Source organism: Pleuronectes platessa, chromosome 10 (genome assembly GCF_947347685.1).
Source record: "Pleuronectes platessa chromosome 10, fPlePla1.1, whole genome shotgun sequence".
NCBI lineage: Eukaryota > Metazoa > Chordata > Actinopteri > Pleuronectiformes > Pleuronectidae > Pleuronectes > Pleuronectes platessa.
Window position 1 is genome coordinate 13,216,222 of NC_070635.1, and position 27,036 is coordinate 13,243,257.

At 42.4% G+C, this 27,036-nt stretch overlaps 1 protein-coding gene across 12 annotated transcripts in view; it reads right to left on the bottom strand.

The window, feature by feature from the left end:
* The window catches only part of hdac9b (histone deacetylase 9b), a 52,183-nt gene that overhangs the window by 14,814 nt on the left and 10,333 nt on the right, over positions 1-27,036 (bottom strand). For 3 of the 12 annotated variants that reach the window (XM_053432007.1, XM_053432005.1, XM_053432004.1), the window contains 5 exons: positions 24,407-24,461; positions 20,886-20,952; positions 8,042-8,904; positions 814-1,055; positions 282-452 (listed from right to left, as the gene is read on the bottom strand). In XM_053432007.1, the coding sequence (XP_053287982.1) occupies positions 282-452; positions 814-1,055; positions 8,042-8,150 (522 nt within the window). In that variant the 5' untranslated portion in view covers positions 8,151-8,904; positions 20,886-20,952; positions 24,407-24,461. Of the gene's footprint in view, positions 1-281; positions 453-813; positions 1,056-6,726; positions 6,873-7,746; positions 8,021-8,041; positions 8,905-20,885; positions 20,953-24,406; positions 24,462-27,036 lie in introns of those variants that run through there. The other 9 variants (XM_053432011.1, XM_053432009.1, XM_053432012.1 and 6 more) reach the window with 7 other exon arrangements.

The following is a 27,036-nucleotide window of genomic DNA, read 5'->3' on the forward strand; positions in this document are numbered from 1 at the left end:
TTCATAAATCATCATGATGATCTCACAACATGTGTATAGCTCTGCATCATTACTGTGTATTTTCTCATTCATTGCAACATCCAGCTACAGGACGCCACACTTAAAGCTGCTCTGTGCATATTTCGCTCAGGCCCCACTCTAAGAAAATGCATTAAAAAGATGATTGAAAGGTTGAGGGTTATGATTTCGAACCCTCATGCTTGCTTTTGCCTCGGGCTGTCAAAATCATTAATTCCACCCTGATGGTGAGGAGATGGCGACGGTGGCGGTATCAAGCTCTTACTCTCTCTGGAGCGCTCCTTGCCCCTGAGGCTCAGGCTGGAAACATGATGCTCTCGCCGATGCCTCTCCTGCTCCTTCTCCTGCTGGTTCTGCTGCTGCTGCTGCTCCATGCGACGCTCCTTCTCGGCAAGTTCCTGCTGCTGCTTCATGGCCTGGAGCTCCTGCTGGAGCTGAGGAAACACGCAGGCCTCGAGTCAGCATGAAGCACACTGATAAATGTATTTTTAAAACAAAAGTCGCTCCTAAGAAATTCTGCAGTCTCTGTTTTGCTGTGATGGACGGATCTGTACTTGTCTGTAAAAACAGAGCCCATGCCGTGCTGTAATGTATTGCTCAACACCCTGCCTTGCTGTGCTGAGAGTTTACTTCTTCTCGACACTGTGTAATGTCCTGAGCCATGATGTTTTTCCACTGATCTGCACTATGCCATGCTGTGATGTGCTCTGCTGTTTTCTACACTGCAGTGTTGTGTTGTTCTGCCACGTTCGCTGCTGTGCTGTCGTCCGTACAGCTGTTCAATGCAACGCTGACCTTAAGGTGCTCCTGAAGCTGAGCCTGATGCTGACGGGTCAACTTCTCATGCTGCTTCTGGAACTCGCTGATTAGTAGCTGCTTCTGGATCTGCTGCTGCTTCTGAATGAGGAGCAGCTCCTGCTGCAGCTGCCTCTCCCACAGTCCTGGGTCCGAGCCTGGCCCCAGCATTCTCAGGTCCGTGCGCAGGTCCAATGGAGATAAGGGATCCACAGCCAATGGCACTTCTGGCTTAATGTCCACTGAGGGAAAAGCAGAGGAAAAGAGATTTGTCAGTCCCGAATTGCATCTTTATTTTTATCAGTACCAATCAGGCAACAAATTAGGTTGAGTTAGGAAGGACAGGAAAAAACAAACAAGGAGTTTTAAAAATGTAAAATTAAATATGAAGGAGAGATTGAAAGAAAGCTCAGAGATAATCGCTCTCTCCCATGATCCTCAGAAACCTGTAATTACAATGTCTACTGTAAACACACTCAGGATCCCATCATTCAGTAGAGTCCACTGGGAACAGCTGTATAACAAACTCAATGGACATTTGGCACGAAACCTTGGAGTGGTCATTTAAGTATTTACATAAATCCTATCTTTCCACTGTTTGATAAATAAATAAAGGGAGTCCTCAGAACATCATGCCGACATCCCTTCTCAACATCAATGATTTAAGTCCAAGTCGTGTGTGAACCCGCGTGTGTTTATGAATTCATGATACTGCGATGTTTTTCGTCTCTGAGTGCAGATGTGTGCATTGGTAAGAGCTGCCTTTGCCTCTGACAACTACCTACATTAAATATAATTGCCTGACACAAAGTGAGAGGGCATCCCTTTGGTCTCTGCGCTCTATATATAGCCTGTTCCACAGAGAAAATCGATTTCCAGTTAAGAGCAACAGAGACAGAGCTACTTCATCACTCAGTTCCACCGAGGATGATCAGTACTTGTACATTATTCTTTTGTATGTTTCGCACAACTGTGTCCAGCTGAATTTGTCAACTGGCTTCAGTACGCCTTTTTTTTTAAGCATCACATCTTTGAACCCCTTTTACATATAGAAAAAGCTATTTAACCAGTCATTGAACAAAATGTCCAATTCTCGAAAAGAAAATGACATGTTGGTTATGCCGATCATGGCGTGACATTCAAGGAAGGGTAAGCACTGTCCAGACTGTAAAACGTCTCATCGATTCGGAGAACACAGAAATATTCAACCCTGCTTAAAATTCCAGTGGCTGGAGGGAGATTTATTGAGTGCATTCATTGCCTTAATCTTCTCTGGGGTCACATTTAAGAGAGCAAACACAAGCCTTGTTACGACACCACCTGCTATTTGGAAGCACAACAATGAAGCAACACATCACACTTTACATGTTCATGTGATCACAATCTAATTTGTCCTGTTATGTCCTCATCCTCAATAACTATAATAAAAGTACCAATTAGAAGAAGTATTAACGCCGGGCGTAGCCATCAATTAAAACACAGCGTCATAATGCATGCCGATGCCGTGAATCTCCCCGGCGCCCGTTTGTGTTGTCGTGTAGCCTGTTTTTCATAGCCACCATTCCATGTGTATGCGGCGGTGATGATTATAAATAGAAGCATAAAAGCAAGTGGCGCAATCCTGGTCTGTGACAACCCCCACACCCTAGTATCCACCACCCTAACTTGCCGCTGCCATGGCAACGGTGGCGACATAATTACGTCTCCCTCTCCTGCAGATATCGAGTCTCGCTGCATGTCATCTCCCGCCGACAGTGGCAATGTGACATGTTGACTATTATACCAGCTTTTCAGCTCTTATATAAGAAAGGAGTCCCCAGCAGAGAGAGACGTTACAAAATCCTCCAACACACAGACACACACACACACACACACACACACGTAGACACACGTAGACACACACATTGTCTGGAGAAATTCAGTGGCTAAGTGATATGATAAGTTTTCTTAAAACACCTTCAAAGGGTGTAGACAGCTACAGGGGACACCCGTGCTTTAATTCTCCTCTCTCTGTTCTATAAACAGCTCCAATCAAATGACAAGAAGAGGGCAGCGGCTCGACAGGCGCAGAGAACAGGCACCTGTAGAACAGACCGTTCTCTCCTGACAGGGAATATTAATCTTAGCATGTAAGTACTTGGAAAATTACTATTTTTTGGCTGTTCCAGGGGCAGCCATGAACTGGTGAACCGTTGAGGCCCATGGGGAGTCGGGCAGCCTTAGTGATACTTTTCCCTAATGGACCTAAATATAGCATCAAAAAAAAGGAAAAAAAACACATACACACACCTGCTGCCTTGGAGAATTCACCAGCGTGATATCTAATTAATCTCATATTTCCTTCTGTACCCTCACTGCGACTGGCATTGAGGATCTCCACTTTGATCTGCACATCGAGCTGAGCCTCCATCAGAAAACCACAGACAGTGGTTTAACAGGACGCGGAGGTGGAGGAGGAGGAGGAGGAGGAGGAGGAGGGGGAGGAGGGGGAGGAGGAGGAGTGTGGAAGCTTAAGCAACCTTTGATAGCCAAGGCTGTATGAAATGGCCCTTGAGGAAACCACAACAGCCTCGTGAGTCTGTTCTATTCTTGTCCGTTGTCTGTCCACCGTGTGGGCGAGAATAACACTGGATGGGATGTCAACGTTGAGGGAACATAATAAGGTCCGAAAGCTAGAGACTAGAGAGACAATTGTTCGGGGTCTGGAGAAGCCTCCATCCAACGTATAATTTACAACTTCCATTTTTCCTAATTTACATTGTCTGATCTGCACTCAGGACACATTAGAGCTTCATATCTGCTTCTACAAATTTACAATTGATGCATTTAAGTCAAATTCACTGTAAAACTACCTGGAACTGAAATCTACGGTGTCTTTACTACAAAAATACTCCTCAGGCGGAGGAGAATACGGAACCACCAGTAACTAGGGCTAAATATAAATGCTTTTCTGAGCAGGGTCTTTATATAGACAATGTGCGAAAGTCTGTCAGAGTTGTGAGGCCGCCTGCTTGATTTAACACGGGCAAAAATAAAAGCGCAGTGTTGCATTTATGTTACTTTTGGGTCAATTCTGAGATGATCACTCTCGAAGAAGAAGAAGAAGAAGAAGAAGAAGAAGAGGAAGAAGAGCCAACCACTTCTGGATCGGTGATTATGTCCCGTGATCCGACTAGTTTATTCCGGGTGAAAGTGAGACGTCTCCTGATTGGTGGAAAGTGCACAGAAGTGTCTTCAGGCACTGGTAAACAAGAGATTTATGAATGACAGGTCCCAAATTTGTTTTTAGCACAAGGGTGCGACAAGCACCCTGCCCCATGCCCAAATTCCTCCCTGTGGAGGGCCAGCCAGAGGGGGATTGAGTGACTCACGGCCTGTGACCACACTCCCACTGCAGCGTCGCACCGCCAGTGTCCCCAAAGTGTTTATTTCTATAACCGATATGCCTCTCATTAGCCTCGGCGGTTGCTAGAGTGACAATCACAGCCTTAATTTGAGATGTTGGATGGCGGTCTTTTTTGCCTCGGGCCACATTAGCAGTCTTCCCACCCTGAAGGGAGAATAGATGCACATCACAGTGACATTACTATGACACGTGAGGTGTCTGGAATACAGAGATATAAAAACACCATCAACACGAGTCATCGTGCAGACTCAAAATTGGACCTAACCGGCTTTAAAAGCAGAAGTGAACGTTTCAGTGAAATCTTTTTTTATCCAACTAACACAGGCTGACAACTTGCAAGAAAGAGGAAATATTAATATTATAAACATTGTACCGCTGAATATAAATGGTGCAGCTATTCTTACACTCTAACACCTCTTGGTTGCACCTGGAGGCACAATTTGATTTCACTGAATAACTAAAATAATATTCACCTATGATTCTAAAAAAAGAAAAGAAAACGTGCTTAATAGTGAAAAGTAGGTGTTTAAATAAATGTGCTATTTTAATTGTAATAAAAGGGTATATACAACAATGCATATTTAGGAGCTGGGCTACGTAGAGTTATATTACTTGTGTAATGCATAACACACTATTAATAAAGTACAGTGGGAATGAAATAAAATAAAAGTATACCTGGAAAATTATCCATTAATTAATTACTAGATAATAATATTTGTAGCCCTGCTTTGCAAGTTAAATTTGCATTTAAAGAATTATGTACCTGAGCTAATGCAACTTTTCATTATGCTAAGTCTAAAATATTTTGCAGTGAATAAAAATTATAAAAATGCATATAAATGCTGTGTTACATAGGCTGCCTTATTATCTCTTGAACAAATTAAGACCAGTGTAACTCCCAAAACATCCTCTTAACCACAACTCATCTTTAATAGACGAGGACCCGCAGCTCCATCAGTGAAACAAGTGAATCTGAACCCATCATGACACTGACCATAGATTAATACTCCCTTAGTTTTACTTTTTATCGCAGGTGCCAGTCAATACAATGGCCCACTGTGTGTTGACACTGTAAACATGTATGTTGCGAGCACATTTAGTGTGCCATAGAGACGGTTGTTGATCTAAATTCCCTGTCTGACAGTATAAATAGAACCAGAGATACAGAAGATGTTTGAGGGCAAAAATAAGCTGATGCTTCGAGCTGCAATGTGGTGCTGGGTCTCTCATTAAGTGCCTTGTTATTTTGAGCAGCTGGCATGTCTAAAGCAGGAAACAGGTCTTTATTTTTAAGACTCAGGCTCGTCCTTGCAGCTGAGCCAGAGCTGTGGCTTTGCAGGCTATCTGCTAACAAAGAGAGCGGAGCTGAGACCACCACAGGTCTTTTCACTGAGGGGAGCCAGGGGTCTGACTGTTACCTGCTCTGCCAGCATGCCAAATAAAATGTGTCTTACAACAACGACACACAACACACGACATGTCCTAAATCCGAATCCAAACAATGGAGATGACATAGTGTGTGTCTATTGGTGTCCCTCTGTCTGGACTTTTCATCATCATTATCCAAATACTGGCACCAGATCCCGCAGTCAATACAATACCTGATAAATCAAACAGCGAGAGTCAATTGTCTCAATTACCCTGAGCAACAGCAAAACCAGAGGAAAAGCACTCATTACCATATACTAATAACACAAGATGCGTTTTACTGAAGCAGATTATTTTTTTGCAAAAAGTAAAATGTATTTTTATTTGGACTTTTCGTTTAATATGCTCTTTATTTAAGGGTTTACAATAATTTACTTCAATCTTACAATGATCCGTCGGTAATGAGAAAAAATCCCATATTCTTTTGTATTATTGTGCACATGCTCCTGAGCAGTGAGCACTTGAAACGCGGATGATAAACAGATACAGGACAGACAAGAGGACTTGAAAGGTGCAGCATTGTCACCGTCTCTATTGAAGGGAGCTTGCATGATATTTTACATGATATTTTGCTCTCAGGGGAGAAACTAATTAGATTTCCCCGCGTTGGAGAGCTCTTCTGAAGGCCGTATTTGTCAGGACTTTAATGTTACTGACACTGATCAAAACAGGGCGCCTTTTATTTTCATGCTCCTCTTGAAATGCAACAGCAAAGGGGCACAGCATGACATAAATGTCAAGAAGCTTTGTACAATAATTGCACAAATATTGTGTTTAGATGGAACAAGGATCACTTCACCCAAAAAATATTCATGGGAAAAGATTAATACCCTAAAACATGGATAATGATCAGCTCAAACAACACTTACTTTACACCCAGTAAACAGCACCTTATATAGATCATGTGAGGCACTGTCAGGTGATTTACTATAAAGTTGAAAGAACAAATTAAAACGGGCAAAGATTTCTAATAATACCTGTTCCAAACTGCGGATATATCAGGAGCATGCTGAGATGGAATGATAACGCACAGACGCCTAATCTTAGCAGGCTAATGCCATAAGCTGAAAATAACTCACCTAAGAATAGCTGACCCACAGAATAAGCAAGGAGTCCGGGTTCAGGAGCTCGGTGTGGAAGCTGTTGTTTGGCTCACAGGCCGCTGAGACACAGTGCAGCCCAATAGTCAAAAAACCTGTTCTATTGACAGAGGCGGAATGTGTCATCTCCCTGTCATCCTCCTGTTTTATTTTTTAAATCTCCTCACGTTCAGCCCACTGCCTGGAGACATTTTCAGTCAGACACTCTGCTCGCCTGAAACCAGACTTAAGCTATGTTTTTTTTTAATTGAGTGTTCTTTTTATTGTGAGTTTTAACACATTTTTTTACATCAGAAATACTCAGCTGGATAAAACCTCATTGAAGAAAATCTGTTGAATTGGTTCAATAACCTTTTTTGCCCTCTTGCTGTTGGCTAATTGGGGATAATGAAGTGAAACTCATATTTGTCAGTAAATTTAGCATTCACATGACGCACTTTGTCGTTGAGCATTCATCTGAGTGGCCCACATGACTTTTTTTCACACAACACAATGCTTCAACTCTGAAATAAAAGAAATATTGATCAACAGCCCCATGCCAGATGAGAAGGAAAGATCAGAGCAAATAAGGTGTGACTCATCTTGAGTCAATACAGTGAATAGACGTTACTCATACTGATGTCAGTCGTGTTCCCTTCAATTCAATTCTCTGGGTCGCAAAATAGAACAGCCGGTGCCTATGGTGAGAGAAACCTTTCAGTTGTCCCCTCTGTGTTTTTCTCACAGTTTTTTCCTGTTCGCTGAAAAGTGTACTCTGACATGCGGAGCTCGCAAACACAACAACCCTTTCATGTTCACAGTGACTCATTTCAGGCAGGCAGAGCATGGGAATAGTGTTAACACATTTCCTCCCTCTATAAGAAAAACAACACTCTTTGTGCATGTCGGATTAGGATAAACAGAACTTTTTTTTTTTTTTAAACCCTCATCACAAGACATGTGTCAAATAAAAGCAGCCATCGCTCTGAGACACACAGTTCACAAAGCAGGGGTAAATACCTGGATTCAGGAAGAGGAGCCTGATCCTACCACGTTGCTGTGCTGAGGAGGTTTGAGTCCCCGTTTCACACAGAATGAGAGACCAGCTGAGCGCAAAATAGTTGAGAGGACGTGGGAGAGCGAGGGAGTGAATGTGTGCGAGAGAGGCACAGAGGATGTGAGACAGCAGTGAGAAGTAGGGACGGATTCAGCACTGGAGGAAAAGACAGGGACTGGAATGCATAGAAGGGAGGGAGGGAGAGAAAGGGGAGACAGATTCCTCAAGAGGAGCAGGAACACCGGGCTGTGTGATCACCTGAGTTGTTCACGTTGTGCATCTTGCTCGGGTCGAGGAGCTGCTGGTGTCCAACGCGCCCGTCTGTTGTGGAGAAACTTGACTCGCCCTCGTAAATCGTCTGCAGCATACTCCACTCAGCGCTCAGGTCTCATCGCCAGCCGTGCGTTTCCTGTCACCAAGAGCCACCCCTCAGCCACTCAGGGGAGAGACCACGACAACAGGCAACTCTCTCTCTCTCTCTCTCTCCCTTCCTCTGCCTCCTCCTCTGAGGAAACCACTCTCGCTGTGGAGCAATAACACCAACTGCACACTCCTCTCAGCAGGCTGCCCCTTGCCTTTAGTCTGGTCCAAAAACACTAAACACAGTGTTAGGAGAAGAGCCCGGCTTCTTCTTTTTGCTTTCCTGATCTGCCTCCCTCCACTCTGTGGCTCTTGCCTCTCCTCAGCAGTGTGCCTGAGCAGAGACTGAGGAGAAATGCAAAAGCCGGGTTGCTAGGAAAGCCGTGTAGCACGTACTGAGCACCTCACTGAGGCAAGCAACGCAAGCTGGGGAGGGAGCGAGCTTCATTTGCATGTGAATCAACAACTGCGTGGCCCACAGGTGACAGAAATAGAACAATGGCCAGCCCTGGCTAAAAATAGGTCAGGCGAGGCACGGGGATTGGAGCAGCATTGATGCGTTTAAAAATACCACACCAAACACAGCTGTCTTCTTCAGCTCCTGCCAGAAGGCATGTCTCCTGACTCCCTCTCTGCAGATGGAGGCTTGATTCCTCCATCTCTCTCTTCTCTGATTTGTTGAACCAGTCTCTCTCACTCGCTCTATTTACGTCTCGGGGTATTGTTCTCTCAGGTACCTGGGTGGAATGATCCATATTTGCCTTGATGTAGTGACAGGAGACATCAGAAACACATGGCTGTTGTATCTTATGTGATTCACAAAACATGAAAATCCATGTACTTCCAATTTACAGTATAATGGGGAAGAAAATGCATGGAAAAAATATAACGCTGCATGTATATTTTAAATAACAAATGCAACACTATTTTTGACAACTCTGACAAATGAGACTGCGAAGGAACACTGTGTTCATTTAAGTGTAACCTCACTGCATTAGCTGAGTGTGTGTGTGTGTGTGTGGGGGGGGGGGGGGGGGGGTTCAGTGTCCATGGCAGTGCTGCTACTCAGGAAGCATGCTTTCAGCTAGCTAGCCAAGGAAGCCAACGGTATGATGCCTCAACAGCATGATCCCAATTACAAAACCTCTCAAACTGTGTCAAGACCACCTGCAGGATTACACAGCCCGTTTCCTTGAAACACCCATGATACTGTGTTTTACTGTGGACCTGCGAAACAACAAACAAGACACCACACTGCACTGATTCATAATTCTCAGCACCCAGTGGGACTTTTCAATTAATATGACATCCCAAACATGGCCGAGATCCACGGTTAATATAATCTGACTCCGGCCCATAAAAGTCAAGTCAACTGTTCAGTCCGACCACTGACGTAGGGCTGGGTTTGTGGCCGAGCAGCCTGTGCCTTTAAATTTTTCATCTTCCTTCATAATTTGACCTGTCCCCCAGCCAGAGGCGTGGAGCCAGCACGGCTATTTTTAGGTCCTGAGCTCTGACGACTGGGCTACAGAGAGAGAGAGAGAGAGAGAGAGAGAGAGAGAGAGAGAGAGAGAGAGAGGGAGAGAGAGAGAGAGGGAGACAGGGAGAGAGAGAGAGAGAGGGAGACAGGGAGAGAGAGAGAGAGAGAGAGAGAGAGAGAGAGAGAGAGAGAGATAGAGGGAGGGGGAGAGAGAGAGAGGAGTTTTACTGTGTTGTTTCAGCTGGACAAACATTTAACCCCTGAATCCTTTTATCACAGCACAACCCAGAAGCCAAGGAGGAAATGCACAGCTTGCAGGCTCGCCCCAGACATAAGACAACTCTCTCTGATATATGATACATGTTGTGTAGCCCATAATCAGAGAAAACAGGGGCTATATATATTCATTTTTATTCTGAACATCTATCTTAGATATAAAAAAAAGCTCAATAAATAATCGGAATAATTCATTTCCTTGATCTTTATTTAATCAGTGAAAAAACAATCTTCACAGAACCGTGCGATCTAACCAATATACAAATTCTAACCCAAATCCCCCCCACAGTGACACATTACAGATTTAGCAAACCCCTGATCTTTGTGAATTGGGTTTGGCACTAGATGGTGTGAGAGATAACAAGCTTTCAAGTCCAAGGAACTGATGGCTAAAGACCCAGAGCTCCATCTGTCACAGTATCTGTCAGAGCAGGCGAGCGCTGACTCTGTGCGGCGATCTCAACATAGGCATAATTGATCAAAAGAGGAACGAGGGCTGTCAGATGATCGACAATTATCCTGACCGTGGAATCCCTGTTTATATAACATGACAAGTGATTTTGTCTGAAACTTGACCTTACATTGAAAGATAATGACTTATTCTGCAATTTTTCCCATTTATGTGCTTATTAACAAATGCACAATAAAACTATATGGTGCAAACTCAGCGGCTACCATTCAATACTGAAATATTTCTATCTGATTTGGATTTGTTTATTGTCTCGTTTTGTTGTTGTATATTTTGTAATTGATACAACGATTTGTGCTTGAATTTGTCTTATAAAGCCATTAAAACTCAAACTAATTCCCCTGCACTTGTATGTAAATAATTACTTTCCTTTATCCTTGATCAACCTGCCATACTGCTCCCTTGGATGAAAAAAAAAGCTACATTTTACAGGGACATGTAAGCAGCGATTAACCTACACTTTTTATTTATAACTGGCTTCCTGGGGCTGATGAGGGATTGTGGATTTGGAAATAGCTCAGTCCAATAGGCAGGGTCCAGTAAACCTGCAATGTGGCAAGCCCATTATAGCTCAGACTGCGTCACTGGCGGCCTTTGTCTACTTTAGTCCTATTAAAGCATTTAAGTGTGAACGTCAGCGTCCCTGCTGGAGAGCCACTCCGCTCAGCTCCCTCCGAGGCCGGGGCTCAACTCACTGTCACCTCCCTCATATCACACACAAACTGTGCGTGTGCAGTGTCTGTGTACGTGCAAGCGTGTGTGTATTTGTGTGTTATTTGACATCAGAACACCGACATGTTTGGTGGGGGTTTTATCAGAGATGAGGGAACAAGTGGGCCAGCGCAGTGAAGTGCCCCTAGCACTTTCCAAATTTAAATCAAAGGCCATTATAGCCTATATTAAAGAGCAGGAGGAACACACACAAACACACATTCATCCAAAACACGCATCACTGTTATGTTGTTTACTCCGACTTGTTCCATTCAAGTGATGTGGAGGGACTCAGATATAACAAAGATATACTTCCCGCTATGGTGCTTCAGCTCTTTCCGTTCTATTTCAAGAAAGTGTGGTCATAACCTGGAGACTTGTGTGTTTTTTTTGCATTCGACTCACTGTACCACAATTACTGTGCCAGTTCCGAATCAACTCCCAAAGTTCTGCGGCTTAATCACCACAGCACTGGTGCCTTGTGACACACTGGGCATGATGAAACCCAGCGGGGAGGCGGACTGGAGAAGGAAGGGAGTCCAACTTAAGTGTTGCGACAGATATTACAACTAATTTGATCTGGCTAGAAAATGTTTTGTTCCCCTTAATAGCGGATGATCCATGTGTGGGAGGGAGTGAGTCAGCCATGTTTTGTTGTTCCCTGTTCTTCTGAACTTCAAAGGCTGAGGACAGAGATGGGAGATGGAGGTGGAGGGTTTTCTATTGTAAAAAAACTGATCACAATGATTCCCAGACCCCATTAACACTATATGAATTGATACAAATGTTTATTAGGATTTTTTTGATGGAACTCATTCTATCCACCTCTCTGCCCTTGCTCCTTCCTGCCTGTGTGTGTGTGCATGGTTTCATCATGTCTGCCCAGGAGGACTGTGGCGGATGTGAATCGTCAGGTGCTTATTCCTCCAGTCAGAGGGGACCGTCTTGCCCCCAGAGAGGGGCTGCACACTAACAGCAACTTCATGCGTAAACAGGCTCCTTCTCCCTCTCTAGTGGCCACCCCGCAGCTCTGAGGGCAGCCCTGGTACAGGAGGGAAATTACCTCTCCACACCAATTACCTCAATGTCTGCCATCCTACTTACATCAGCCCCTGATGACTCACCGTCGCCAACTGTGCAAGGGATCCTAGATCAATTCAGGGAGTGACGCCATGACACGCTGCTGCTCTGTAGTCTCAGTATGTGAAATATTGCATGCATTTTTAGAGCTCAGCCATTCTGTCTGCTGAGAGCCTCAGGTAACGTGTTGTCACTTCAAACACACCATTTTCCCTTTACCTTGCGGTCAGTCTCATAAAAGCACAAAGGCACTATGGCTGTTGATTTAATGGCAAAATCCAATTAGCCTATACATCTGGATGTGTTATGTGAGCGTGTTTCCCCCACTAATGATTTGGGCGCTCTTGCTTTTATTGGGTTACTCTGTCTGGCATCCTGTGGTATTTCCTGTTGGACTTTCAGGGTGATATAGAACGCACTTAACAGGTTGGATCAAGTAACATGAAAAAGCATGAAGGCAAGGCATGTTTTGTACTTAATCTTGAAACACTGCCAACAAAGTTTTGCAATGCAGCAAATAATGAGACAGAGATGAAGCCCAGAGCCAAGGCCGAGGTGTTATTTAAAGTAGAGCCCGACCCGTATATCGGTTGGCCGATATGCGCCTTTCACAGACATACCAGCGTTTATGTTTGCCGATATGCACAAATAGAAAAACTCTACAGAATAAACAAGGCAGAGATGTAGATTTATGAATATATTTTACGTAAAAAATTCCTATGTTCTATATATCTGGTTGTATTTGTGTTTTCTTTTTATTGACAGTCATTTATAATAAGGTTTATGGTCAAACTGTCATATGGTTTTGATAATGACATATTAGGAATCCCTGACTGATAATGTACATTGGTTGTATATTATAGTATCTGCTCCCAAAATCCATGTTTGTCAGTCAACTTTAAAGAAAAACGAGTTCATTCACTTGCTGTGAACTTTCAATCTGATGTAAGAGACTGGCTGAACTATAACAGAATTCCAAAAAGGCCAAAAACACAATTTCAAAGCAATTTCAAAGCATCCAGTTATTGTGCACTGACCTTGAGGTCAGTTTACTTTCTAACTTTGAATAGGTCCCCGATGCCCTGCCTTCATCTGCTGCCACAGGCTTTCTAAAAATAGACGCAGAGCACAAAAGCCAACTGGAAACAGAGGGCAGCGCCCAGTATTTTCACTGATCAATGTGCTCATCTCTGCTGGAAACCATTGATTCACTGTTTGTATCAAATTGACCATGTTGTTGTTGTACAACTTCCACCCTACATTAAACCACGACGAGCCCACTTCATGTTCCACTTTGTCCTGTTGCCCAGCACCTTCTCTCAAAGCAACACAAATCCACTTGTGACACCAAAACAGGCTTAGCATCGATTAGAGTCGTTGGACGATCATTCTTAATGTCAGCTGGTAATTTAATGAACTATTAACCAATGAAAAGGGAAGGGAGTTTTCTGCCTGAATCCACAGTGTGCATTGCATCAGTGTCTCTTCAGCCTACATCAGTGAAACGCCTGCAGAAGTCAAATGCCTCATCCCCACCATACAAACACACACTGGCCCAAACAGACACATGTGACTTTGATGGAATCCAGCCAAGCTGAGCTGACCTTAGAAAATCCCTGAGGGATTAATAAAAACAAAGGTTCTCTGTTCAGAGGCATCCTTCCAATCCACATCCTGTTCGTCCAGACCGTTTATGAGTGGACAATCAAAGTATTATCCTCCCCAAATGACATGGAGCTATTATCTTAATATGATATCAAAATATATACTTTGTTATCACCACAGATTTTGAAAAAACTTTATCGGTCTTGTTTGTCCTCTGGCAAAATACCAGAATTTTAATTCAGTCCCAGAAAAAGTACAGGCAGTGAGCAACACTGTGACCTGAATATTTTTGAGCGCTCAAACCTGATAACATGACATAATCCAAACTATATTTTATAGTTTAATAACAAGGTTGGTTCACTGCTTGACTGCTATTCTGGGTTTGTCAATGACCTTTAAAGAATCAAGTAAAACTCCATTCATGGATTTTAAAAGGTCCACGGTAAAAAAAAATGTAAGAAAAAAAATGCAACAGGAAATCAAGTTTACTATGGGAAGGGTGGGCTGATGCTTATTGTCCAGGCCACTTCCACCTACGCCAACACTTCTCGACTCAACCGCAGCACAGTCGCGGTCCTCTCCTCCTGTGGTGTCTCAAAGGTCTGCAACACAACAATGCCTCTGAAAAACAGCTCTTCCTCCGACTCTTAAGGCAGCGCTGTGCATACCAGGAAATGTCCCACAGTGCACCCGCAACCTCTGGTACAATGCTAATGTCTGGGCTGCTCCATATGCATAAACCTGGAGGGGATTTTTCAACACATTGCTTCGGTGACCTTGAGCCTCTCGCATCAGATTTATATATTTCCTTTTTTCCAACCGCGGTTACAAATTCACCCCCATGAGCTGCTAGATTGTTATGCAGTGGAAGTTGGTGGCTTGTGTTACACAAACTCCAGAGTACAAGACAATGTTCTACTTTTGTTATTCCTAAGAGAGCTCCTAAACAAGTTAAACACCTCCCTGTTTCCCTTCTCCCCTGAGAGGCAGAGGAATGGTTCAGGGGTCATCTGACTTGTTTGGTGGGAAAACAATAGTAGAGCTGCTACAATCACAAGAAATTCTTGTGTGCGGTAAATATTCAACCTCTTATGTTTTATCACTGAATATGAATCTCTTTGTCTCTCTCTATCGCTTTTCCACACTGACAAAGTTTTTGCTGTATTATGATTGTGTCTTTGCATAGGTTGTCATAATGAAGATATTATAAATCCCTTTTTCTAATTATTTGCTTCGACAGTCGTTACTGCCATTTGTGAGTTTCATTAGTTGGGATGATACAGGAAAGCGTGCAGCTCTAACTAAGGCAGCAGGGCTTGAAATTGTGGGACAGTTTCCAATGAGGTAAAGCCCCCAGATGGATCCTTCAGCAACAGTGCACCCTGCAGGTTGATGAAGAGCAGGAAGAAGAGAGGTTGCTTGAGATGCAAGTGATATAACTGAATTTTTCAAAGCAAACTCCAAGGACCAGGAAGACAAACACTGAGCAAACACTGTACTCGAGCAAGTGGACTCAAGAAGAGAAAACAATGCAAATGCCTCCAAAGGGCACAGATACTGTAGAGGAGAAAAAAATCAATAACTTCACTCTGAAAACAAATACACACACACACACACACACACACATGCACACACACACAGACAAGCCAACACACTCCTGCATGCACATTCACTCACACATGGATAAACACCCACACAGCAATGCCACCATGCTGTGCTTGGGAGTGGCTGCAGCGTTCCTGACCTCTTGTCTTTCATCTCGGCTCCAGTAACCAAACAGATTTTTCAACCAGCCTCCTCAATAGCACAGCGACTAACAAGCTTTGGCTGCCTCGTTTTACAAAACATGCAAGAAATCACCAGCACAGAAACAAACACTGTTACTGTTATGCAACCTCCTCAAAGCTGTCAGTTTTTCTTTTTCCTTTACCGATGCTATAAGCAAACCCCCTGTGTGAAAAATCCAAAGATGAAATGAAGTTGACAACGTGGAAGTTTCCCTCTGAACAAAAAAATGGAGATTCCTACCTTCAAAAGAGGAAAATAATAAGAGAAAGAAAAGAGCTCCAGGCGTCATCTTTTTTTGTTTTCGGTCCCCTCTCTCATACAATATGCAATTCAGTGATGTTATTCTTCTTACACCCAAAAGTCAAGAGTAAAGCCTCGTTTTCCAGATGACTGACATGTTTCTGTTCTAAAGAGAACAGAGAACGTGATGTAGCTTTCAAGCCTCCCTTTTTGGAAAAACCTTAAATGTTGTCAGCAGCTTGGCTGAGATAAAGCCACTCAAAGCTCAGGGAGAATTTAGATTATGCTCCGAGGTTGTCACCATTTTCTGTTTTTGGAAACAGATGGGCTGGTAAACCTTTCACACCTTTATGGCCACAAAGACCCTTACGAGGGCTCCGCTCTCAGATATCCCGCCGGTGTGTCCAATCTCTGTGTAATTCTTGGATCCGTTTGTTCTGCACATTTCACGCCAACTGGGGAGGGGTTGCGGCCATGACCTCCTGCAGCCCCATAACTCACAGGATGGACTGACAGAGGTGGCAGATACGCCCAGATGAAAGGTAACAACAAAGAGATGTTTAGCATGACGCACGGCAGCGCAGTCCTGGGCCCCAGAGGATGATGGGATGGCAAGGAGTGACAACCAATGGGCCTCTGAAGTTTGTCTGTTTCTGCCATCAGGGGGGAAACCGCCCCACCTCCTCCACAGTTAAGTGACAATCTGCCCGTCAGACCTGGGCATACCAAGACCTCTGAAGCACAGCTCGTTTATCACCTTCACTGATCACACCATGCAGATTTGACAGGCCAGGCGGGGAGGGCAGGGGCGCTCTCCATGACGCTGGTCAGTGGGCGTACTGACAGACAGATCAGCAGATGGACAGAAGTAAATATGCAAGAAAACAACACACACATAATTTAGTTGAAATTGACTGTGTAAAAATATAGCATAAAAACTGACTTGTTATTAGAATTTTAGAAAACTAAAATGGAAGGCATGAATGTTGCTGTAGCAAAAAATACAAAAAAGTAGTACCCTGACAAAAGCATAGAACACTAATCTATCTTAAATACTCTAGGCAAGAACTTTAACTCTTCCCATTTTTCATCCACACAAGAGGCCTCTCAGAGACGTGAATGATTCATCTCTCCAACTCCATTTGGACAGGAAGTGAAAACAAATGGAAGCAGCCCCCTCGCCGCCCCCCAGAGAGCCCGGGTCTACACTGGGGCTGGATGAACAACACCGAGAACACCAGGCTGAACCGACCGAGCTCAGCTGCAACAGGAGCCTGATTCTCCCTCTGGGCCACTGCCCTCCTCCCACTATCTATACAGAGAGAAAACATTTCCTCACACACACACCACTACCTACTCCTCTTTTCAGCAACAGCACCAACTCTGCAGCAACACCTCTGACTTTCCAACCGGCAGATGTTTGGAGTTAAAAATAGGAAGCATTGTATGCGATGCATCATCGGTGTGGTTGAAGGTCTGATTAAAGAGTTTTTCTGTGCACGCAATCCAGTTGGACTGAATAGAATTGATGTTAATGCCTTACAACGCCAAGAAATAAACAGAAACAGAAACAACAAACACTGAGGGTGTGAGAGAGGAAAAACTTAGGTCTGTAAGAGAACAGGGTTCTGGCACCTGGCTGTCGCTGACATTGTCTGCACAACGTCTACAGCCCCACTACCACATAGGGCAGCAACAGCCAGAAACAGGAAAAATAAATAAAGGTGTGAACACGACTTTCCATTTCTTTTTTTTGTGACAACACACTGAGATAAAGGCCAGGACTGAGCTCCACATGCTTCTGTTTAACCTCAAAACATGTAAAGCACCCGCAGAGGAGCATAATCAAAAACAGAACTCAGGGGGCAAAACAAATGATGAAGTTATATTACATCACCTGATGCAGATTGGCGTCATCGGTCCGCAGCTGCTTAGCAATGACTCCAAGACAAATGAAGTGATCTTCCCTGACTGACAACACCTGTGAACATGTTGTGCCCCTGCCAGATCAATGAGTCCCCCCCAGGGATGTTCACTATAGACACCAAGCTACTGTTAGATCGGAATTGTGTCAAAACCTGTTATTGTCGCTTTCGATAGTGATATTTTTTACGGTTGCTAACGCTCTATTTTGAAATACATATTCTTACAGCAGAGGAAAATGATGCATGTACAAAGTTTGATCCTGTGACAGTTCCTGGCGACCTGTGCAGAATACAGCAATGTTTACCTGACAGCCTTTTACGTAAACGCCTGGGCTTCATTTCAACACATGTAAATTGCCAGATTCGTCATTTAAGCTCCCTGCACTGTGAATATGAATAGAACAAAACAACGCGAAACAGAGACCAGCAACTTCCTCTGAGCATCAACAACAACCCTCCTCCCACCCAAAAAAACTCACTGACCCAAACCCATTTTTTTCTAGTCTAAGAGAAACGTCAAGTCCAGACCTAGAACTCGTCTCTTGGAAGGGAACATAGCAGCCAAATATAGCCCGCTGGCCTCCACGCTGCAAGACATACATCAGGCTCTACGGGTTCTGCTAACAGTGGTAGATTTTGGCCGACCGCCATGCAGTCACTTACTATTAAACATCATAACTGTACAAAGATAAATTATAACCAAGCGGTGGAGTGTACACTGTTGCCTGGTAACCTAATGCCATGTCGGGAATCCATCTTGCTATGGAACAGAGAACACTTAGAGCCAGAGCCAATAATAGATCCTAGACCTCACAAAAAATAGTTTCAGGGTGTCAACAAGCACGGCCAACACACACGGAGCTGAGAAACAGATCATGAGATGCATGTTGAAGAATCAAATCTCACTCCTCTATGCGCCTCTACACAAATTTTTGTAAGTGTTGCTGTATTTGCAGCCACTTGTGAAATGATATAACTATTATTCATCTGTCATTTTTGCAAGTGAAATGATGGATAGAATGAGGGCTTGTTTCCAAGTGTGAAATCCAGCTAAAGAACACATTATGCATCAGGCATTGGATGCTGGGAACTAATCACCAAAAGTATTTCTTTTCAATGTTTTGGATCATTACGAATTACACAGACAGCTCTTTCCCAAGAAATATATGCATCTTGACAAAATCTAATGATATATAATATTTTACCAATCACAGCATGGAGTACAATGCTGCATGCTCATGGTTGGTTTGCTCTAAATGGCTGTATGAAGTGCTTTAGAGTACAGGTTTTCACACAGTGCATCTATGAGCAGCACTTGCTCTATCATACATTGGGGCATTTACTGTCTGTATCTTTCCCAAAGAATCAAACACAGAATAAGGGGAGACTAGGATTGAAATTCCAACCTTATGTTAGACCCGCTCTACCCCCTGAGCCACAGCCACCTTGGTATATAGCCTTTATGCTTCCAATAAAAGAAGCTAGACATCCTCACTGTATCAGAAAATGCCACTTTCTATAATGCATTTGTTATAATTAATATAGTTACTTTGCACATGCACTGTATTTTCACCATAATGTACATGTGGTCATTAAATTATAAGAAGTATCAGACAATCAGTTGTGTCATCAAACATCCAGCATTTACTGTGAAGTGTAAAGGTTGGTACAACATAATATCAACATAATAATGATTAGTGCATTATTGAACCTCTGTTTAATACGTCACTCGTAAAAAAAAACATAACCTGGTCACAGCGAGCTCATAAATGTAGTTTGTATCTCTGCTGTGCGTTTATGTGCTTTGCGTGTGGTATACTCAAATATAGAAGCTTCAAGTGTTAAAGCAGCCTGTCCATGTCAGAGTCATTACACACTATTAATGTGCTATGACATTCCTTGTCATAAATGTCAAATAAAATTGAAGGCAGTTTTATTTTGGCACAGCATCAGATCGGCTGTGGAGGCTCCTTAATGAGCGCTCAATTCATTTACAAGTCATATTCAGAATAATAAAAAACCAGCTGTCGCCCATCCAAGTACCGCAGGTGTTAGTGCTACAATGACATAACTGTGCACAAACTCCCACATATCGTACAACTCCACACACACATGCAAACACAGGCTTGCAATTGTGTTTGCCCGACAATAGCCCGATTGAGGCGGAAGATTGGCTCAGTCATTTCGGCGCGTCATACTTTTCCATCAGCCGCCACAGCGTTCTCTTTCTCCACTGTTTCATGTCATGAAGGCAGCCATCACACCAGTCAGTGGAGGACGGCGCACAACACAAGAAATAAATCCACAGTGACAAAGCCTAATTCATCACTTCAGCTGTGAAAAAAAAAGAAAAAAGAAAAGGCATTGTATTCTCTCCACTTTGATTAACAAGCTCACTCTCACTTCTTATGTCATCTCTGCTGGTCGCTGACTGGAGACCCTGTGTGTCTTTACAGCATTTTGACTATAACAAATCTGCCACACACCAACTTTAGGACAAGGAAAAGTCACCATTCATTGCACAGCATGGATGCGCCCCTCTGCTTCTGCGAATGCTGCGTGCCAGTTCGATAGCTGAATATTCTAACTTATCAGATCCAGTGAATAATTCACAGATGCCTGCCAAGATTTGTTCTGTCGCAAAAAACATTTTGTCTCATTAACACATTCCCTGGTACTATGAAATTATGTGTGAGGCTAAGTGTAGGGTGCTGTTGAAATGACTTTCTCTCCATGACACAGCTCAGATGGTACCTGCCCCCTCATGCCATCTGAGCAGTGCAGACATCTGTGAGCAGCAACCTGCCAAGAACAAGTCTAATGTAAAAATATGATAAATATTCAGAAATGGAAAGACGGCTGAAGGGTCATTTGGAGTGGCTGTGAGAGGCTTTCGTGTCAAGTACGAGCAGTGTTTTTCTTGTGTCTAAGTGAAAATGTCATGTATACACTGGAGGGTTTGTGGTTCTGGTGTTTTCCTATTACCTTGTTCAAAGAAGATTGAAATGCCCTCACGGTGTGACAACTGTGGAAAGCTAACCAGCCACTGAGACATCTGCTACATGTTTTTGCTGGAGTGACAGGGCGTTCGGCAAAACAACCGAGGACCAAACTGACATTATGATAAATCCCTCAACTACAACAGTGGAAAACAAAACAGACTCTTACTTTTGACTGATCCTCGACACATCCACGTCTTTGTGTGTTTGTGGTGACAGCACCGGTTCTACATAGTCTGTAAAAGATTATAAATGTAGAAAAGAAGATGAATATTACAAGTTGTCTTTATCACACACTGTACATTAGAGACCAACTGCTATTATGGGGGGCTGAGTCTGATACCACCATCAGGGCGTAAAACAATTCAGATACAACCCATGTGCCAATATATATATTTAAAAAAATAACTTGGCCATTATTCCTAAGATGTCATTATCAAACCCTTATGTGAAAGTCATATATAAGAGAGGCTTGATATTTTACAGTTTAACCATAAACGTAGAAAAAATAACTAGACATGAAGAGAAAACACAAATACAAGCAATTATGTAGAGCTTGACATAGATAACAATCTTTTTTCAGCGTAAAATGTAAACATAAATGAACATCATTATTCGCAATGTTTATTCTGTACATAAAACATTTTCATATCAGCACATATCGGCCAACATCAACACAGACACCAATAAGCCTGTTATGATAAGTCTCATATTAGCTATATTCTTATCGGCCAACTAATAAAACAGTCGGGTTAGACTGTGTTTAAATGTACACAATATAGTCTGCAGTTAAATGCCTCTCTCCACAGACTGTGGATATTGCAAGTACATACAAAAGATATAAACCTTGGAAAAACCAATTGAAAAACATAAAGGAGTAAAATGGGAAGCAACATGTCCAGAAGGATTTACTGTACGTACAAGGTGGACAGGGAACATGGGCTGTAAATATTCATCAATACAGGACATAGCAAAGCAGAACAAACCATGATTGTAAAGGATAGAAAATAGCTACGTTTGAAAACAGAGTATATTTACTGTTACAATTTGTGATGGTGTATTGGCAGTATATTGTGCAGAACATGCTTCAGTAAATGATGTGACTACTTCTTCCACCACTAGATATAAAGTGATGTAAAGCAGCTCTGAGGATTATGTAAGTCAGTGGGTAGTAGTGGGGATGCACATCACACAGCTCACAATCCCAGGAGACCGTTCTGTCCTATTCAGTTCATTATTTAACAGCTATTTTCAAATATTAATCAACTCAAGTCATGGGTGTAGCGACAGGATACAATGAGGCTGATTAACTGACGGGTTACTGAATGAGGACTTTTTACACATCAACCACGTTTGGTGAGATCATTATAAACAAGTGTATTTATAGAAAGCGGTTTACACTATAACACCCTACATCTCGAACACAATAACAGTCAATATGGTTTATACACTAGCATTCTGGGATCTATTTTTAGAAATCGATTATAAAATGACCACCTGTGTATTAATGCACCGACCTTCAATTTTTTTTGCGATCTAGTATAATCTACGACAATAAAGTTAACATAAAGATACACAGTATCTATATTAAAGAAGACATTTAAAACATTATTTTAAGGCGGTAGTTCCAGTCCTTCCGTGTGACTCATTCAAAACCGTTGTAAAATCTTTTTTTTTAACTTTAAGCTAAATATAATAAACCACTGTTTCGCCCATAACCGTGGTTTGATAAAAAAGAAACATGTTACTTAAAATAATGAATTCTAAGAGTGAACAGTGAAACCTTTCTCTGAAACATACAATAAATTAACATACACATCACGTCCAATTTGAGCTACAGTGGAAACCTTCAGTGTAGGACTGGGCTGAGGGTATTGGCGGGTGTGCAACTCGACTGGGAGGACGTGCTGGACCTGACGGCATGACGACTGAACAAGCTATAAATACTCTTGTTTTGTCGAGAGGGGGGACGATATACAATCCGAGCCGAGGCACTGACAGCCTGAGCGACATGTCTGCCCCATTGTCCTGTGATAATCTCTGTGATGGAGAGACGAGGTCGGCTTCGGCCGCCGTCTGTCCTCAGCATGTGAACCAGACTGACCAGCAAATTCATCAATCACATCCCTGGTGATAAATGCAATATCCTGTTCATGTAATAGACTGGCTTGCATGTAAATAATAAGTGCAGTGTACTCTAACCATACAGTGTTTTATTCATGTTATTTTAAACTGCTGTAGTGTTTATCTCCTCCTCACATAACATAATAATCATAATAATGAATGCACCAGGAATTGTGATAATAGGGTTATGAGAGCTCACTGCGTGTAAAGAGGTTGTTATTTGCTTGTTATTGCATAACCTAAAATTCCTAAATGTGAATGCTATGACAGCTGCATCCACAGATTACAGTCTGCAATGGTGCACCTCCTAAAAATAGCACCTGTGGCTCCACAGGCCCAAGGAAATATCATTAAAATGGAAACAGTGTCATCTACTGGTCATACTACAAATGTCATGAGCTTGGATTATACTGGGAACTTTTGGAAAACGTGTTTGGCCTTGTGGCATCAGTTGCTGTTGTGTAAACTGCAATAATATTTATGAATTACAAATTGATTTGGTAAATTCCATCATATATGTTGCTCAGTGGTTGATCAGACAGCTTTGTAGATTCATCATTTTGAATTTGAGAGGTAGTAATGAGCCGCGAAGATGCCACCTGAGAACATTCCCACTCTTCAGGTTATACAAATACCAACTGTGGGAATTTTTGTTAAAGAAACAGAGATGCTTTTATCCAAACCAAAAAGCAAGGCCTGACTGAGTGTGTGATTAGCAGAGATTATATGCAGATTTGTCATCGTCGTAAATCTACTGCTGTCCACGGTCTCACATTTTTATTTGTCACTTCAAAGCATTCTTCAGTCGCTCTCCTTCGTTTACTGTTTAGCCCAGTAGACAAATGTCTTCCCGCTAGAAGAGGAACAAAGCACCGCTCTTTTGCTCTGTTCACCCGTTTCCCACATCAATGCCCATCACATGTCACAATCGAGTTTGGATGTTTGAATACAGCTTCATGATTATTTGCCTTGAAATATTCTGTTCTTGCCTTATTATACATTTAGACCTTTGACAAGCAGGAACAAATCACATGAATTGTGATTTATCTGCTGATTAGGAGGTCTCTGGCTCTACGTGAACACTCCAGCAGCGGTGCTGGGAAAATTAAATTCTCTCTCTTCTCATCTTGCCACTGTCCTACAGCAGCTGGGACGAACCCAGTGGGTGCACCACTCTCATTCCAGGACCCCGACGGCCCAGCTGCTTGCTATCCCTCATCCTGACGGCTGGTCATACAGGGGCACAGGCGAACATCAGCGAATCTGACGTGTGATCCTGCATGCCTGTCACTGGGGCTGACTCATTGCTGTGCAGGACCTCACAGCTGGCTCCTACACGTTAAGGACCATGTCATTTCTGAGCAGCAGATAAGACTGTCATGATAAATCTTCACAAATATATAACTATCATATCACCGAGATATTAAATTGTAAATTTGCAGCTACCGTGGCAACAAAAGCAACTTTATCAACTGATAAAGTAAACCTGTTGTCCCTCCAAAAGATTCTGTATGATGTATTCATCAGTGTTACTTCTCTGTGATGAGGGTGTCTGATGACACTCACCTTTTCTTTAAACCTCTATACTGGGAGAACTGGGAGGACATCTTCCATTGGCTAACTGTGAAAAACAGAGAGATGCCGATGAGGAATTGTCTCACTTCTGCTGTGATGCACTAACAAACATGGTGAAGCGAAGAAATCAATTGTCGGAGTTGTAGTTTCATTGTATTGCTAGTTTGGCCCTGTTATACCTCAATTATTACTTTCAGGAGATCTCCAGAAAGTTTTCTTGCGAGATATCCTTTTATAGCCTAATAAGGCGTTTATCAAATGTCTGCATGGTTTGTTAAGCACCTTAAATGAATATTGAATACTGCTCAGTCAACACAGGACCTGCACCATCTTGTCCACTCCTTTCCCTCTCTTTCCTTTTCTCAGTGCCCACTTGAACTACCTGCTGCACAACAGCGCCGACTAGCTGCAAAACTGATAAAAGCATATCAGATGAAATACATGAAAATAGAATCTTAAATTATGTTGACCGTATCAACAGAATATCAACATTACTTTTAACATTAAATAAGTGTAAACAAGATGATGAATGTCAATTCAGTGAATAAATATACTAAATATACTAAACTAATGTCTGAACAATTACGATGTGTTAACACGCAATTATATTCACCTATCACAATGTCATTCCTACACATTAAAAGTCTGGTGGTGCTAATTACATGCACTTCCTCACTCGCACAGTGATATATGGCTAATTATAAAAATAAAACAGAGAATTAGAAATAAAGGCAATGGGAAACAAGGACTATTTAAAAAATATATTATTTCAACACAAAAAACATTAATGACTATCCACCTTGTCACGTTCATAAAGAGCACTCAACCTGGTAATTACTTTTCATTTTTTCTAATGATTTTAAATGAATTCAATTAGTTGATATAACCTTTCTTTCTTTCTTTCTTTCTCTGTAACTTTCTCCCTCTCTCTCACACACACACTCATAAAGAGGGCTTTGTAAACATGGAGGGTGTAAACACAGGGGGTCAGAGTGCAGATTTAAAGAGGGGCAGAGATTGGGGAGGTATGTGCATAAGCATCTGTTTTCTTCATTTATGCATTTACTCCTTTGTCTGTAGCCTCTCTTTGGTTTAATTTGGTTCGTGGGAAGCTCTCTCCCAAACTTGGCCTCCCCAGTAAGAAACTATTCCTGGGGTTACTGTGGCCTTCAGGGGGCTTAGGGACAAATCCCGAAGGATTACCCCCAGCAAAGGCAACTAACATGCACCCAAAATGATCAGCAGAGCTGCAACAACAGTTTCCCTCTCCCCTTTCTTTGTTTCCAGTCCCTTGAAATGTGAGACTACCCTGAAAAGTTGCCTGGTGAGCAAAATGTACATTCTTACACACGGACCCCTACCTGCTTCACTCTGAGTCACTGCACTACTTTTTCTTTACTGCTTTACTTAATCTTTACCTCTGCTCCCTGCATCACAGCCTGAAATAGATATGTGGTAGACTATAAAAGCTGAATAGAATATGCAGGGCTGCAAAAATTAAATAACATGCCACAATATGAGGTGACTGTACAGTACTTTATGTACTCTCTTCCACTGGTAATACAGAGGAGCATTGCTGCTCTGTGAACTTCTTATTTGAAATGTTCTGTGACAGAACCACTGAAACACAAACATATTGTACTGTAAACAGAAAAGTTTTGTGTCCAAGCGTTTTGTTGCACTCATAAAAAATCTCATCACTGCAAGTCCTGTCTGTGGTCTTTATACTGTACACAGGTCATCTCTGACCCACATCATCTGCTGTTGTAACATAACCTAACTGATTTAAACATTGAAGTGCAGAAACCCTTATATTCAAAATGATTACTGCACAACTTTCTCATCAGATATTAAATTTTGTCTCGATCTACAACCACTTACACTGCATATTTGTTTCCTCTATATTGTTTAAGTAATCGCAGGTTTTATAAATGTTTCAAATGCAAACACGCAAAAAAAAGACAGTCTAAGGTCTACAATGTACACAAATGTAACTGAATGTATCAATTTAAAAACAAAAATCAGCACCTACACTCTGAGCTCACAAGTTGACATATATTTGTGTCTTTTGAGCTTGATGCCCATTATCTACTTTGGAAGCCTGCATGTAGTAGGAGGGGATTTTCACTAGAGGGTGATATTTCACTACATATGGATGTCAGGTCACAGCGGCTGAAACACACACCGCATTTTATAAACCATCACCTCCATGAAAGTTACAGTACATGGATAAAAGTTTGTCCTGATCTCATGAAGGGTCACACACTTCCCCATTAGACTCATAAACACTTTACAGTGAAGCAATAAGACATGTGTGTGTTTAGCAATCAGCAGACTGGCGTGTTTACAAGTGTATATGTAGTTTATATGTGTTGCACAGGATAATTATATTGTGTGGAAATGATGAGATGTGTGTGCATTAAAATCCTAGACAACATTAGCTCCTTTTTCAAATTAAAATGGAAGAAAACTTGTGATTACAACTAGTGCATTTAGTACTGGAACTATACAAAGATTTATGTGTGTCTAGGCCAGGAGGCAAAACTCGAGGAGAGGAAAGTTACATATATATATATGTGTGTGTATGTACTGCAGGATATAAAGCATGAATGTACAGGCTA